Raw genomic sequence first — 17,377 nt, 5'->3', positions numbered from 1 at the left:
TGTGGGCCGGGTGCATGATGAGCTGGTCTTGTCCCAGCACACTACAACCGTGTGCCTGGAACAAGACCAGCTTGGCACGGGATGGCCTCAGGGATGTGGAATTCCTATCGCCCGACGCCCGGGACATCTTGTTTGGGGTCAAGGGCAACAAGTTTTTATGTTTACTTTGTCCTTGGGACAAGTAGGCCCAACCATCTGCAGCACAAACCCTTTGGCTGCCTGTTTATAGAGAGTGGAACTCTCTGCAGTTGAGGTAATGTGTTTCCAAAAGATAATGCTGTTCGAACTTGTATTTATGGTTCATTATTTGAAAGCCTTCATTATTCAATCAATCAATCAATCAAAGGCATTTGTATAGCGCACTGCTCACCCGGAGGGTCTCAAGGCGCTGGGGGGGGGGGGGGAAACGCTACTGCTCGAACAGCCAGGTCTTGAGTTGCTTCCTGAAGGCGAGATGGTCTTGCGTTGTCCGGAGGTGGATGGGGAGGGAGTTCCATGTCTTGGCTGCCAGGTAGGAGAAGGATCTTCCTCCGGCGGTGGCTCTGCGGATGCGGGGGACGGTGGCGAGAGCGAGGCTGGCGGAGCGGAGCTGGCGGGTGGGCTTGTGGAAGGTCAGGCGGCTGTTGAGGAACTTGGGGCCCAGGTCGTGGAGGGCCTTGTGTGCGTGGGTGAGGAGTCGGAACGTGATTCTTTTGTTGACGGGGAGCCAGTGCAGGTCTCTCAGGTGTTCGGAGATGTGGCTGTGTCGGGGGATGTCCAGGATGAGTCGTGCTGAGGCGTTCTGGATCCGTTGGAGTTTCTTCTGGAGTTTGGCGGCGGTGCCGGCGTAGAGGGCGTTCCCGTAGTCCAGCCGACTGGTGACGAGGGCCTGGGTGACCGTCTTCCTGGTCTCGGTGGGGATCCACCGGAAGATCTTTCGAAGCATGCGTAGGGTGTTGAAGCATGAAGATGAGACGGCGTTGACTTGTCTGGTCATCGAGAGGGAGGAGTCCAGGATGAAGCCTAGGTTGCGAGCGTGGTCCGTTGGCTTGGGGGTGGCTCCCAGGGCGGGGGGCCACCAGGAGTCGTCCCAGGCGGATGGTGATGATCCCAGGATGAGGACCTCCGTCTTGTCTGAGTTCAGTTTCAGGCGGCTGTTCTTCATCCATTCGGCGACGTCTTTCATCCCTTCGTGTAGGCTGGCTCTGGCGGCGTCCGGGTCGCTGGTGAGGGAGAGGATCAGCTGGGTGTCGTCGGCGTAGGTGATGATCTTGAGGTTGTGTTGACGTGCGATGGTTGCGAGGGGGCTCGTATAGACGTTGAAGAGGGTGGGGCTGAGCGATGACCCTTGTGGAACTCCGCAGATGACTTCGGTGGCCGCTGACCGGAACGGGGGGAGGCGGACTCTCTGGGTTCTTCCGGCGAGGAATGAGGCGATCCACTCCAGGGCCTTCCCCTGGATGCCGGTGTTGTTCAGGCGCTGTACCAGGGTGCGGTGGCAGACAGTGTCGAACGCTGCGGAGAGGTCCAGGAGGATGAGGGCCGCAGTTTCCCCATTGTCCATTAGGGATCTGATGTCGTCTGTGGCTGCGATGAGGGCGGTCTCCGTGCTGTGGTTGGCTCGGAAGCCGGATTGCGAGTGGTCGAGGGATCCGTTGGTCTCGAGGAAGGCAGCTAGCTGTCTGTTGACGGTCTTCTCGATGACTTTGGCAGGAAACGGGAGGAGCGAGATGGGGCGGTAGTTCTTGAGGTCGGAGGGGTCTGCAGTTGGTTTCTTCAGCAGGGCACTGATCTCGGCGTGTTTCCAGCACTCCGGGAAGGTGGCGGTGTTGAAGGAGGCGTTGACGATGTCACGGTGGTGGGGTGCGATGATGTGGTCAGCCGTGTTGAAGATGTGGTGTGGGCAGGGGTCCGTAGGGGATCCGGAGTGGATGGTGTTCATTGTGCGTGTTGTGTCTTCGGTGCTGACTGGGGTCCAGGTGCGGAGGGTGGCGGTGGGGGGTGCGGAGGGTGAGTGCCGTAAATAAATGTTTTAAGGTCACACTTCACTACTGACGTTGGTTCCAGTACAACAAAAAAAACGTGTATACACATGTTTGAAAAGTTTAGGCTATGAGGCTAAGTATAATGCTCCCAGAATGCTCTCTGATTAGATGCAAATGAAGTGTCATTTAGTAAAATGTGTTGATGCATGCTAATATTTCCCAAAAATATTTCTAATGGAAAATCAGTGTAACCATTTTCAAAATGAATATGGGAAGCATGAAAATAAACAAACACTGACAAAGCCAACTGGTCTGACATATTTTTATAAGTCTTTTAGTTTCATCAATGCGTGTCTTGTTTTGACATGGCTTTTGTAACACTATTGTTGTGGGAGCTACCAGGCCCTCAGTATTGTAACAAACACTGGCACACGTTGCCTCCAGTGGCATAACAAAGGCCCCGCAGCCACCCTCCAGGGGGCCCCTTCAGCACAGCACCTGCCCTGAGTGAGTCTGGAGAGGGGGCTTCTCCATGTTCTTTGCAAAGGGGCACCCTCCAGTTTCGTTACGTCACTGATTGCCGCTGTAGTTCCTGACACTGAACAAAACTACTTTGTGTGCCAATATGCTCCTTGTGGAAGAGCAGAATGCGATCACTCACAGTAAAGCCAGCGGAAAGAGAGAGAAATAGAAGTTTAATAAAAACAAAATGTCTTTGTTAACACCAGACCTAATTAGGGACCAAGACCCACATGTAGGTAGCTTTTTGCATGTTGCAAACAGCGACTTTCGCTGTTTGCGACGTGCAAAAAGCACATTGCGATGCACAAACCCAGTTTTGCGATTCAGTAACTTGGTTACCGAATCGCAAAACGGGTTTGCGACTCGCAATTAGGAAGGGGTGTTCCCTTCCTAATTGCGACTCGCAGTGCAATGTAGGATTGTTTTGTGACCGTGAACGCGGGCGCAAACCAATCGCAGTTTGTACCATTTCAAATGGGTGCTAACACTTTCGCAAAAGGGAAGGGGTCCCCATGGGACCCCTTCTCCATTGTGAATGTCACTGTAAACATTTTTTCAGAGCAGGCAGTGGTCCTGTGGACCACTGCCTGCTCTGAAAAAATTAAACGAAAACGTTTCATTTTTCGTTTTTGTAATGCATCTCGTTTTCCTTTAAGGAAGCAGTCACAGACATGGTGGTCTGCTGTCTCCAGCAGGCCACCAACCCTGTGAGGGCCGCTATTCGCAAGGGGGTTGCAAATTACGACTCACCTCATGATTATTCACTAGGTGGGCATTTGCGAAGCCCTTGCGAATCACAAATAGTGTCAGGGACACCATCCTACATTCGGATTTGCGACTCACAAATTGCGAGTCGCTCTGACTCGCAATTTACGGGTCGCAAATCTGAACCTACCTACATGTGGCCCAAAATTCTTAAAGAAAGTCACAAAAGTGCACCCATGGTATATGTCGTACCCCTATAAAATATTTGTGAACTGTATTTTAGCATGGGTAAATACGCATGTGTAGATTTGCTCATGTGAAAATCTATTGAGCATTTGCAAGTTCATTTTCCCTCCGGCCACTTTCTTCCCAACCCTGGAAGAAGTTCTAATTCTGCCATTGTCAGGAGTAAATGTCCAACCTATCTTATTATGGGAAAATATTAGAGAGAAGCTGGTGAAAATCTTTAAAACATGCAGGTTAGTAGGTTTGCAGACTCAAAGGCATTCCAGCCCTGGAACTATTGCTTACTGCTTCCTCCAGCCCCAGTATGCAGATCTGCAGAAAGGTGGCAAAATAAGGAAATTGCTACAGTAGGGATTGAAACTGCAAGTATTCAAGCCCTACTATGGTAGTAGCCCTGGCATAATCAGAGAGGCTATTATCAGAGCTCTTACGTAATGAGATTGCTGCCATAATTTATCGCCACACTACATGGCACCAAAGGGACAAGTAGATCTTTTTACAGGACAAGTAGATTTGAGAAGCAACCTGTCCCCTGGACAAGTAGATATTTTAATAAATTCCACACCCCTGTGGGCTAAATAATGCTTTCAATGTTAATTCATGTCAATAACTCACTTGAATATAAATGCACAACATCTTTTCTGGCAAACTCTGTGTCAGATTTAATTCCAACGTACACGGTTTAAATTTCATGTTCATTTCTCTGTTAGGTTTTTTAAATGAAGGTTTGGAAGTTGCCACATGCTAACTTCTATGCCCCTAATGTATTAGTAACATTTGATACCTTGTCAAGCTGATTAATAGTGTTGTAAAACTAGTCTTTCAACTGATTGTTTTTAATGGCCTTCTCTGTGTTCTTGCGGATGGATCTCATGTAACTCTCTTTTCCACCAGAAAAAACATCACAAGACCTTTTGAAGATCAAACATCTATGGTAAGTTTGGGGTGTTTTGTCCACAGTAAAGTTTTGTTAAACATGGTTTAGTGGGCAACTGAATAGTAGGTAATGGCTTAAAGATCATTTCTGGACAGAATCTAGCACTATCAGCTTGAAGGTCTGCTGTGTTGAGTTGAGCATATGGACATGTGGGAAGAGTGCAGGAGTGTCTGGATTTGGATTTGGAGCTGGGAGACTGCAGGGTCTGGAGTTGTGCTTAGTCTCAGCATTTCTTTATTTCGATCCGGGAGCCTCAGTGTCTTATGTGGAACCAGGAATCCCAGAATTGTCCGATTTGGAGCTTGGACCCTCTGCTGTGTTTGATTTGCAGCTGGGAGTCGCAGCAGCGTATGGATTCCAGTTGAGCCTCAGTGTCAGGTTTGCAGCTTGCATTCTCAGCCCAGTCTAGATTGCGGCTAGAGAGCCTGGCAAGGTCAGGATTACAGTTGAAATGTCTGGTTAGAGTCACAGCTCAGTAACGCTGGGAGTCCAGTGGATGGAGGGTCAGAGCTGGGAACTGAGCAAGATAGTTTTAGACCCAGCCATCAGCTGGGAAAACTGGTGGTGCTTGGTTTCGAGCTGTGGATTAGTTAGGAGCGCATAAAGTCTAGTTTGCAGCTAGAGGCACCATAATGTTTGGGGTGTGAGCTGGAGATTGCTTGGAACAAGCATGTCATACACCACCATAAATGCTCCAACTCTTCAACTGTGCTGCAGACTTGTAATGAGTCTTGCAGTTAGATTATGAGCTCAAGCGCTTATTTTACAGGTGCAGCAGTATTGAATTGAGACCATTCCATGATCTTGTAAAATAAAAAAAAATAAAAAGAAATCGAGATTACTCACCAAAAAAATGTAAACCTTATAAAATTGAAAGGCCTTACTTAGAAGCTCTAAAACGAGTTTGATTTAAGTAATATTCTAAATTCTTTTTTCCGTACTGAAAACCTGAGCCATTTACAGATGTGTGCCGATTTATGCGCAATAATGCGAAGATGACGCTTGGAAACCTACTGAGAGCCCATCAGTTTCGTGCAGCATGGCCGAATGGTAGACGTGCAGAAAACCTGCATTTCTAACATCTCCGGAATGTGGCCAGATTATTTTTTTAATTTCCTTTTGTCAGACATGCTAGTTGGGGGGTTGTTGAGGTCCTTCTTGAATTTTACGTCCGCACATAATGGCTTGTCGTTGCCAGCTGTCTGTTATTGGTAAATACGACTTTTTGACATGGTATTTACGGCGGCTGCGGATGTGGTCTTGCACTCACTTGAAAGGCAAGGAGATGCATGGCATAACTAAAATATACGGACTATTCACTGGGAAGTATGTGGCTTGTTGCGGTTTTAAACAGTTATACATTTTTCCTTGTTGTAGGAGTTCTTTTCAAAGAAATCTGATTGTTCCTTGTTTTTGTTCGGTTCGCACAACAAGAAACGGCCAAACAACGTAATTATTGGTAAGCCGTGTTTGTAATGAGAACAGTGAATTGCTTGTCCGTATTTGGTTGTGCGGAGTAAGATAAGTGTTTTCTTTCCTTCAACAGGACGCATGTTCGATTACCACGTCCTGGACATGATTGAACTTGGTGTTGAGAAGTTTGTGCCTTTAAGCGAAATTAAGGTAAAACTTAGGGTAGTCATTAATTTTCCCCATGGTAATGGTGGTGTTGAGGCACTAAGTGGCCTTCTTGTTATCCTGACTGTGTTCGTTTTGTTGGGGCCACGTTTTGCATTTTATCTTCATCAGCATTTGCCGTCCGTTGAGGCGAAAAACATTGCATAACTCCAATATTGTGCAGGGCAATTTAGTCTGAGCCTACACTAAATAGATCAAATGTTATCCTGCATTTAACATAACCGGAGTGACCTTTTTTTCATTTCAGTTGGTATATGATCAACGCAAAAAATGAACTGCAAAATTCTGGTTACTATTTGCACCGTTACAAGGAAGTGGAAAATAAAGTTCTGTAATTAAAATATTTCCTTGAAGAAAATTTTACCTAAACTATTAGAAGTTCAAGCGGCCACTTGAAGTTATTTTCTTAAAGAATGTGTGGTTTGGCCTTTAAAGCTTGCATTAAACACGACCTTAACTAGTGGTTACAGTGTCATAAACAATGTTTAAAAATGTAGGTACCCTTATCCTTCCCCTTTTTAAGATCAACTTTTCGTAAGAAAAACAAAAAAAAAAAGACATCTAGCAGTTGATTACATTTCTTCCTAACCCTCACCTTTTTGTTCTGCATGAACACTTTACCCATCTTATTCGCAACACTCCAAATAGGAATTCAAGGGACAGCTGCCACTTTACATCTAAAACCATTGTTAAATGAAATTTCATAAATTCGAATAAATATTTTTAACTGGCGCCACTATACATACACATTTCCCCATCTAGTTCCGTGCACATGGGATTCATTGTTTGTTGACCTATATGCCCATTTTTCAAAAATCATTAACAAAAATGCAAAAAAATAGTATAGTAAGTTAACAATTGTTTTCACTTTAAAAAAATATATATATATTTTTTAATTTTATCAAACCCCTTCGCTGCCAGACCTTCTAATCCCCCCCCCCCCCCAACTTAATGTGCCAAGATTTTTTTTAATTTTTTTTTTTTGGGCTGTTTGGAGCATTTCGCGCTTATGCTCTCATAACTTTTTGTCCACATAAGCTACGCATGCCAAATTTGCGTCCTTTTTTAGGGTTGAGCCTGCACTAGCATGCGCTTGCACATGCATATCGCTTGTGAGATGTTGTAGTAGTTAGAAAAGGGCGCGGAGCCCTGTCTATGTCACCTCAGTGTCTTTTATTGGATCGTGGGCTTCCCTTTAAAATCTGCTTGCTTTCATTAGTGAAGGCATGCATACGTCGTGCCTTTTCCGGTGGTTAGCCCTTCTTGAGGCGCGCTGTTTTCAGTCCTGTTTGTGGACTACTTTTTTTCTTTTTTCGCAGCGTGATCTCGCTGGGCAGAAGTCGAGCACTTTGCATGACATTGACCCTGTTACAAAGAGAATTGCATTTTTGCCGATAGGTTTAATTACGAGTGAACTGAAGCACGGCAATCCCACTTTTTTTTTCTTCTTTTTTTTCATTCAATGAGGCAAGAAAAGTCCTAATAGCTCTAACTTGGAGGAATACGAGATCCGTTGCATTGCAAATACTTGGGTTTTTATTTTTTTCAACATCCTAGGGATTCTAGAGGTACCCAGAATTCTAGAGGGTTCCCCTGAAGGAGACCAAGAAATTAGGCAAAATACAGCGAAAATTTAGTTTTTGTAAAAGTTTTTTTCTTTTTGTTTTTTTTAAATGGGGGGGGGGGGAAAGGGCTGCAGTAGAAGGCTTGTGGTTTTTCCCCCTGATAATGGCATCAACAAAGGGTTTCTGGTGATAAAATCACCATCTTCACAGACTTAAATCAGAAAAACACATTTTTTTTCAAAACAATCTAGGCATTTTACTGGGACATACCCGATTTTTTTTATATATATATATAATATTTAACAGGCATTTTATTTTCATACAAAAACTGGCATTTTACTGACATACAAAACGTTTTAAAAGATTATTCAACAAGGTATATATATATACTTTTATTCGACCATGGGTCATAAAAGTTACACATTAAATTATACAAAGAAGGTGCATTTGTTTCATTATACTTTCACACTGGCATTAAATAGAGTTTAGAATAAAAATAGCTTCTATAGGCCATGGCCTACTATAGTCCACCATTGTTCCCGATACATAACTTAACATTTAGATACCAAGGTTTCTAAACATCTGCTTCATAGTGTTAAAAATAATAGACAAATATATATATATATATATATATATATATATATATATATATATATATATATATATATATATATATAATTTTTTTCTTTTTGTTTCAGCCTCCTTCTGGTTAGTGACAGAAATGGGTGTGAAACCAGTTCTGGATCCTGGAAAGCTAAACATGTCTGAAAAGTAGAAACAATTCTGAAGTCAGCAAGGGGTCATTTGTGTAGATCCTACACTGGTTTCCTTAAGAAAATAACAGCGGAAATAAAAAAAAATTGAAGTCGAGATGAAAAAAACAGCCATTTTTCTCCACGTTTTACTCTTTTACCTGCGATGTCAGATTTTTTTAAAGCAATATACTGTTACGTCTGCTGGACTCTTCTAGTTGCAGGGCTATATAGGGCTTGTAGGTTCATCAAGAACCCTTGGTACCCAGAGCCAATAAATGAGCTGCACCATACAATGGGTTTTCATTCTATACTGGGTATACAGCAATTCATTTGCTGAAATATAATAGGTATCAAGGGTACCTTTGTACTTCCAAAATGGGTACAAGATAGTGCTGAGAAGCAGTGGTTATTTGCACAACTCTGAATTCCGGGGTGCCCATTCTAACATGTGAATTACAGGGCATTTCTCGAATAGACTTTTTTTTTTTTCTTTTCTTATATTTGGAAGGTAAAATTATGAGGAAGACAAGGGGCAAGTCTCCTCATGAAAATGGTACATCACTTGTGTGGGTAGGCGTAATGCCAACGACCGGAAACGCAACATGGGCACATCCGATTTTTACATTAAAATCGGACGTGCCTAGCTGTGGATTTTGGCCTCTAGCTCAGCCGGCACCTAGAGAAACCTAGCAAACCTATATATTTTTGGAAACTAAACACTTGGGGGAATTCAGAATGGGGTGACTTGTGGGGCTCGCACCAGGTTCTGTTACCCATAATCCTTTGCAAACCTCAACATTTGGCCAAAAAAAACCACTTCCCTCAGATTTCGGTGCTGCAAAGTTCTGGATTCTGAGGGGAGTGTAAGGAAATGCCTCCTTGGCATGGTTGCCCCCTGACTTTTTGCCTTTGCTGATGCTATGTTTACAATTGAAAGTGTGCTGAGGCCTGCTAACCAGGCCCCAGCACCAGTGTTCTTTCCCTAACCTGTACTTTTGTATCCACAATTGGCAGACCCTGGCATCCAGATAAGTCCCTTGTAACTGGTACTTCTAGTACCAAGGGCCCTGATACCAAGGAAGGTCTCTAAGGGCTGCAGCATGTCTTATGCCACCCTGGAGACCTCTCACTCAGCACAGACACACTGCTTGCCAGCTTGTGTGTGCTAGTGAGGACAAAACGAGTAAGTCGACATGGCACTCCCCTCAGGGTGCCATGCCAGCCTCTCACTGCCTATGCAGTATAGGTAAGACACCCCTCTAGCAGGCCTTACAGCCCTAAGGCAGGGTGCACTATACCATAGGTGAGGGTACCAGTGCATGAGCATGGTACCCCTACAGTGTCTAAACAAAACCTTAGACATTGTAAGTGCAGGGTAGCCATAAGAGTATATGGTCTGGGAGTCTGTCAAACACGAACTCCACAGCACCATAATGGCTACACTGAAAACTGGGAAGTTTGGTATCAAACTTCTCAGCACAATAAATGCACACTGATGCCAGTGTACATTTTATTGTAAAATACACCCCAGAGGGCACCTTAGAGGTGCCCCCTGAAACCTATCCGACTATCTGTGTAGGCTGACTGGTTCCAGCAGCCTGCCACACTAGAGACATGTTGCTGGCCCCATGGGGAGAGTGCCTTTGTCACTCTGAGGCCAGTAACAAAGCCTGCACTGGGTGGAGATGCTAACACCTCCCCCAGGCAGGAGCTGGAACACCTGGCGGTGAGCCTCAAAGGCTCACCCCTTTGTCACAGCCCAGCAGGGCACTCCAGCTTAGTGGAGTTGCCCGCCCCCTCCGGCCACGGCCCCCACTTTTGGCGGCAAGGCTGGAGGGAACAAAGAAAGCAACAAGGAGGAGTCACTGGCCAGTCAGGACAGCCCCTAAGGTGTCCTGAGCTGAGGTGACTCTGACTTTTAGAAATCCTCCATCTTGCAGATGGAGGATTCCCCCAATAGGGTTAGGATTGTGACCCCCTCCCCTTGGGAGGGGGCACAAAGAGGGTGTACCCACCCTCAGGGCTAGTAGCCATTGGCTACTAACCCCCCAGACCTAAACACGCCCTTAAATTTAGTATTTAAGGGCTACCCTGAACCCTAGAAAATTAGATTCCTGCAACTACAAGAAGAAGGACTGCCTAGCTGAAAACCCCTGCAGAGGAAGACCAGAAGACGACAACTGCCTTGGCTCCAGAAACTCACCGGCCTGTCTCCTGCCTTCCAAAGATCCTGCTCCAGCGACGCCTTCCAAAGGGACCAGCGACCTCGACATCCTCTGAGGACTGCCCCTGCTTCGAAAAGACAAGAAACTCCCGAGGACAGCGGACCTGCTCCAAGAAAAGCTGCAACTTTGTTTCCAGCAGCTTTAAAGAACCCTGCAAGCTCCCCGCAAGAAGCGTGAGACTTGCAACACTGCACCCGGCGACCCCGACTCGGCTGGTGGCGATCCAACCCCTCAGGAGGGACCCCAGGACTACTCTAAGACTGTGAGTACAAAAACCTGTCCCCCCTGAGCCCCCACAGCGCCGCCTGCAGAGGGAATCCCGAGGCTTCCCCTGACCGCGACTCTTTGAAACCAAAGTCCCGACACCTGGGAGAGACCCTGCACCCGCAGCCCCCAGGACCTGAAGGACCGGACTTTCACTGGAGAAGTGACCCCCAGGAGTCCCTCTCCCTTGCCCAAGTGGAGGTTTCCCCGAGGAACCCCCCCCTTGCCTGCCTGCAGCGCTGAAGAGATCCCGAGATCTCCCATTGACTTCCATTACAAACCCGACGCTTGTTTCTACACTGCACCCGGCCGCCCCCGCGCTGCTGAGGGTGAAATTTCTGTGTGGGCTTGTGTCCCCCCCGGTGCCCTACAAAACCCCCCTGGTCTGCCCTCCGAAGACGCGGGTACTCACCTGCTAGCAGACCGGAACCGGGGCACCCCCCTTCTCTCCCTTCTAGCCTATGTGTTTTGGGCACCACTTTGAACTCTGCACCTGACCGGCCCTGAGCTGCTGGTGTGGTGACTTTGGGGTTGCTCTGAACCCCCAACGGTGGGCTACCTTGGACCAAGAACTAAGCCCTGTAAGTGCCTTACTTACCTGGTAAAACTAACAAATACTTACCTCCCCTAGGAACTGTGAAAATTGCACTAAGTGTCCACTTTTAAAACAGCTATTTGTGAATAACTTGAAAAGTATACATGCAATTTTGATGATTTGAAGTTCCTAAAGTACTTACCTGCAATACCTTTCGAATGAGATATTACATGTAGAATTTGAACCTGTGGTTCTTAAAATAAATTAAGAAAAGATATTTTTCTATATAAAAACCTATTGGCTGGATTTGTCTCTGAGTGTGTGTACCTCATTTATTGTCTATGTGTATGTACAACAAATGCTTAACACTACTCCTTGGATAAGCCTACTGCTCGACCACACTACCACAAAATAGAGCATTAGTATTATCTATTTTTACCACTATTTTACCTCTAAGGGGAACCCTTGGACTCTGTGCATGCTATTCCTTACTTTGAAATAGCACATACAGAGCCAACTTCCTACATTGGTGGATCAGCGGTGGGGTACAAGACTTTGCATTTGCTGGACTACTCAGCCAATACCTGATCACACGACAAATTCCAAAATTGTCATTAGAAATTGATTTTTGCAATTTGAAAAGTTTTCTAAATTCTTAAAAGACCTGCTAGGGCCTTGTGTTAGATCCTGTTTAGCATTTCTTTTAGAGTTTAAAAGTTTGTAAAAGTTTGAATTAGATTCTAGAACCAGTTGTAGATTCTTAAAAAGTATTCCAACTTTTAGAAGCAAAATGTCTAGCACAGATGTGACTGTGGTGGAACTCGACACCACACCTTACCTCCATCTTAAGATGAGGGAGCTAAGGTCACTCTGTAAAATAAAGAAAATAACAATGGGCCCCAAACCTACCAAAATACAGCTCCAGGAGCTTTTGGCAGAGTTTGAAAAGGCCAACCCCTCTGAGGGTGGCAACTCAGAGGAAGAGGATAGTGACTTGGAGGACAATTCCCCCCTACCAGTCCTATCTAGGGAGAACAGGGTCCCTCAAACCCTGACTCCAAAAATAATAGTCAGAGATGCTGGTTCCCTCACAGGAGAGACCAACACCTCTGAAATCACTGAGGATAACCCCAGTGAAGAGGACATCCAGTTAGCCAGGATGGCCAAAAGATTGGCTTTGGAAAGACAGATCCTAGCCATAGAGAGGGAAAGACAAGAGATGGGCCTAGGACCCATCAATGGTGGCAGCAACATAAATAGGGTCAGAGATTCTCCTGACATGTTGAAAATCCCTAAAGGGATTGTAACTAAATATGAAGATGGTGATGACATCACCAAATGGTTCACAGCTTTTGAGAGGGCTTGTGTAACCAGAAAAGTGAACAGATCTCACTGGGGTGCTCTCCTTTGGGAAATGTTCACAGGAAAGTGTAGGGATAGACTCCTCACACTCTCTGGACAAGATGCAGAATCTTATGACCTCATGAAGGGTACCCTGATTGAGGGCTTTGGATTCTCCACTGAGGAGTATAGGATTAGATTCAGGGGGGCTCAAAAATCCTCGAGCCAGACCTGGGTTGACTTTGTAGACTACTCAGTGAAAACACTAGATGGTTGGATTCAAGGCAGTGGTGTAAGTAATTATGACGGGCTGTACAATTTATTTGTGAAAGAACACCTGTTAAGTAATTGTTTCAATGATAAACTGCATCAGCATCTGGTAGACCTAGGACCAATTTCTCCCCAAGAATTGGGAAAGAAGGCGGACCATTGGGTCAAGACTAGGGTGTCCAAGACTTCAACAGGGGGTGACCAAAAGAAAGGGGTCACAAAGACTCCCCAGCAGAAGGGTGATGAGACAACCAAAACTAAAAATAGTAAAGAGTCTTCTACAGGCCCCCAAAAACCTGCACAGGAGGGTGGGCCCAGAGCCTCTTCACAAAACAATGGGTACAAGGGTAAAAACTTTGATCCCAAAAAGGCCTGGTGTCATAGCTGTAAACAGCATGGACACCAAACTGGAGACAAGGCCTGTCCCAAGAAAGGTTCCACTCCAAACTCCCATCCAGGTAACACTGGTATGGCTAGTCTCCAAGTGGGATCAACAGTGTGCCCAGAGCAAATCAGGGTCCACACTGAAGCTACTCTAGTTTCTGAGGGTGGGGTGGATTTAGCCACACTAGCTGTCTGGCCGCCTAACATGCAAAAATACAGACAGCAACTCTTAATTAATGGGACTAGAATAGAGGGCCTGAGGGATACAGGTGCCAGTGTCACCATGGTGACAGAGAAACTGGTTTCCCCTGGCCAATACCTGACTGGAAAAACTTACACAGTCACCAACGCTGACAATCAGAGAAAAGTACATCCCATGGCAATGGTTACTTTAGAATGGGGAGGGGTCAATGGCCTGAAACAGGTGGTGGTCTCCTCAAATATCCCAGTGGACTGTCTGCTTGGAAATGACCTGGAGTCCTCAGCATGGGCTGAGGTAGAACTAAAAACCCATGCAGCAATGCTGGGTATCCCTGAACTGGTGTGTGTGAAAACAAGAGCACAGTGCAAGGCACAGGGTGAACAAGTAGAGCTGGAGTCTGGAAGAATGGCCCAGCCTACCAAGAGAACAGGAAAGTCAGTTGGGAAACCAACTGCAACACAGCAAAAGAAAGGGAACCTCTCTTCTCAGGAAGAAGTTCTGCCCTCTGAGGGAACTGGGCCTTTGGAGCTTGAACCTTACCAGGTTGAGCTCTTAGGCCCAGGGGGACCCTCAAGGGAGGAGCTGTGTAAGGGACAAGAAACCTGTCCCTCTCTTGAAGGCCTTAGGCAGCAAGCTGCTGAAGAGTCCAAAGGCAAGAAAAATGGAACGCATAGGGTCTATTGGGAAGATGGACTCCTGTACACTGAGGCCAGAGACCCCAAACCTGGTGCCACTAGGAGAGTGGTAGTGCCTCAGCTGTTCAGAGAGTTCATCCTAACATTGGCCCATGACATTCCCCTTGCTGGACATTTGGGACAAACCAAGACGTGGGAGAGGTTAGTCAACCACTTCTACTGGCCCAATATGTCCAACATGGTTAAGGAGTTTTGCCTCTCCTGCCCCACCTGTCAAGCCAGTGGTAAGACAGGTGGGCATCCAAAGGCCCCCCTCATTCCACTTCCTGTGGTGGGGGTGCCCTTTGAAAGAGTGGGTGTGGACATAGTTGGTCCACTAGAACCTCCCACAGCCTCAGGAAATATGTACATCCTGGTAGTAGTGGATCATGCTACCAGGTATCCTGAAGCTATTCCCCTTAGGTCGACTACTGCCCCTGCAGTAGCCAAGGCCCTCATTGGTATCTTTACCAGAGTGGGTTTCCCTAAGGAGGTGGTGTCTGACAGAGGTACCAACTTCATGTCAGCATACCTAAAGCACATGTGGAATGAGTGTGGAGTGACTTATAAATTCACTACACCCTACCATCCACAAACTAATGGCTTAGTTGAGAGATTCAACAAGACATTAAAAGGCATGATCATGGGGCTCCCAGAAAAACTCAAAAGGAGATGGGATGTCCTCCTGCCATGTCTGCTTTTCGCTTACAGGGAGGTACCACAGAAGGGAGTAGGATTCTCGCCCTTTGAACTTCTGTTTGGTCATCCTGTAAGGGGACCACTTGCCCTTGTTAAAGAAGGCTGGGAGAGACCTCTCCATGAGCCTAAACAGGACATAGTGGACTATGTACTTGGCCTTCGCTCTAGAATGGCAGAGTACATGGAAAAGGCAACCAAAAACCTTGAGGCCAGCCAACAACTCCAGAAGTTTTGGTATGACCAAAAGGCTGCACTGGTTGAGTTCCAACCAGGGCAGAAAGTCTGGGTTCTGGAGCCTGTGGCTCCCAGGGCACTCCAGGACAAATGGAGTGGCCCTTACCCAGTACTAGAGAGGAAGAGTCAGGTCACCTACTTGGTGGACCTGGGCACAAGCAGGAGCCCCAAGAGGGTGATCCATGTAAACCGCCTTAAGCTCTTCCACGACAGGGCTGATGTCAATCTGTTGATGGTAACAGATGAGGATCAGGAGGCAGAGAGTGAACCTCTCCCTGATCTTCTGTCATCAGACCCAAAAGATGGTACAGTAGATGGAGTGATCTACTCAGACACCCTCTCTGGCCAACAGCAAGCTGATTGTAGGAGAGTCCTACAACAGTTTCCTGAACTCTTCTCCTTAACCCCTGGTCAGACACACCTGTGTACCCATGATGTGGACACAGGAGACAGCATGCCTGTCAAGAACAAAATCTTTAGACAGTCTGACCATGTTAAGGAAAGCATCAAGGTGGAAGTCCACAAGATGCTGGAATTGGGAGTCATTGAGCGCTCTGACAGCCCCTGGGCTAGCCCAGTGGTCTTAGTCCCCAAACCTCACACCAAAGATGGAAAGAAAGAGATGAGGTTTTGTGTGGACTACAGAGGGCTCAATTCTGTCACCAAGACAGATGCCCATCCAATTCCAAGAGCTGATGAGCTCATTGATAAATTAGGTGCTGCCAAATTTCTAAGTACCTTTGACTTGACAGCAGGGTACTGGCAAATAAAAATGGCACCTGGAGCAAAAGAAAAGACAGCATTCTCCACACCTGATGGGCATTATCAGTTTACTGTTATGCCCTTTGGTTTAAAGAATGCCCCTGCCACCTTCCAAAGGTTGGTGAATCAAGTCCTTGCTGGCTTGGAGTCCTTTAGCACAGCTTATCTTGATGATATTGCTGTCTTTAGCTCCACCTGGCAGGATCACCTGGTCCACCTGAGGAAGGTTTTGAAGGCTCTGCAATCTGCAGGCCTCTCTATCAAGGCATCCAAATGCCAGATAGGGCAGGGAACTGTGGTTTACTTGGGACACCTTGTAGGTGGAGGCCAAGTTCAGCCACTCCAACCCAAGATCCAGACTATTCTGGACTGGGTAGCTCCAAAAACCCAGACTCAAGTCAGGGCATTCCTTGGCTTGACTGGGTATTACAGGAGGTTTGTGAAGGGATATGGATCCATTGTGACAGCCCTCACTGAACTCACCTCCAAGAAAATGCCCAAGAAAGTGAACTGGACTGTGGAATGCCAACAGGCCTTTGACACCCTGAAACAGGCAATGTGCTCAGCACCAGTTCTCAAAGCTCCAGATTATTCTAAGCAGTTCATTGTGCAGACTGATGCCTCTGAACATGGGATAGGGGCAGTTTTGTCCCAAACAAATGATGATGGCCTTGACCAGCCTGTTGCTTTCATTAGCAGGAGGTTACTCCCCAGGGAGCAGCGTTGGAGTGCCATTGAGAGGGAGGCCTTTGCTGTGGTTTGGTCCCTGAAGAAGCTGAGACCATACCTCTTTGGGACTCACTTCCTAGTTCAAACTGACCACAGACCTCTCAAATGGCTGATGCAAATGAAAGGTGAAAATCCTAAACTGTTGAGGTGGTCCATCTCCCTACAGGGAATGGACTTTATAGTGGAACACAGACCTGGGACTGCCCATGCCAATGCAGATGGCCTTTCCAGGTTCTTCCACTTAGAAAATGAAGACTCTCTTGGGAAAGGTTAGTCTCATCCTCTTTCGTTTGGGGGGGGGTTGTGTAAGGAAATGCCTCCTTGGCATGGTTGCCCCCTGACTTTTTGCCTTTGCTGATGCTATGTTTACAATTGAAAGTGTGCTGAGGCCTGCTAACCAGGCCCCAGCACCAGTGTTCTTTCCCTAACCTGTACTTTTGTATCCACAATTGGCAGACCCTGGCATCCAGATAAGTCCCTTGTAACTGGTACTTCTAGTACCAAGGGCCCTGATACCAAGGAAGGTCTCTAAGGGCTGCAGCATGTCTTATGCCACCCTGGAGACCTCTCACTCAGCACAGACACACTGCTTGCCAGCTTGTGTGTGCTAGTGAGGACAAAACGAGTAAGTCGACATGGCACTCCCCTCAGGGTGCCATGCCAGCCTCTCACTGCCTATGCAGTATAGGTAAGACACCCCTCTAGCAGGCCTTACAGCCCTAAGGC

At 46.6% G+C, this 17,377-nt stretch overlaps 1 protein-coding gene across 1 annotated transcript in view; it reads left to right on the top strand.

Annotated features, from left to right (window-relative positions):
• Positions 1-17,377, top strand: part of RPF2 (ribosome production factor 2 homolog) — an 84,276-nt gene that overhangs the window by 43,526 nt on the left and 23,373 nt on the right. Inside the window, exons 4-6 of the mRNA XM_069234605.1 lie at positions 4,332-4,371; positions 5,752-5,833; positions 5,921-5,997. Of these exons, the coding sequence (XP_069090706.1) occupies positions 4,332-4,371; positions 5,752-5,833; positions 5,921-5,997 (199 nt within the window). The remainder of the gene's footprint in view (positions 1-4,331; positions 4,372-5,751; positions 5,834-5,920; positions 5,998-17,377) is intronic.

Source organism: Pleurodeles waltl, chromosome 5, assembly GCF_031143425.1.
Source record: "Pleurodeles waltl isolate 20211129_DDA chromosome 5, aPleWal1.hap1.20221129, whole genome shotgun sequence".
Lineage (NCBI taxonomy): Eukaryota > Metazoa > Chordata > Amphibia > Caudata > Salamandridae > Pleurodeles > Pleurodeles waltl.
This window is presented reverse-complemented; position numbering and strand designations above follow the sequence as displayed.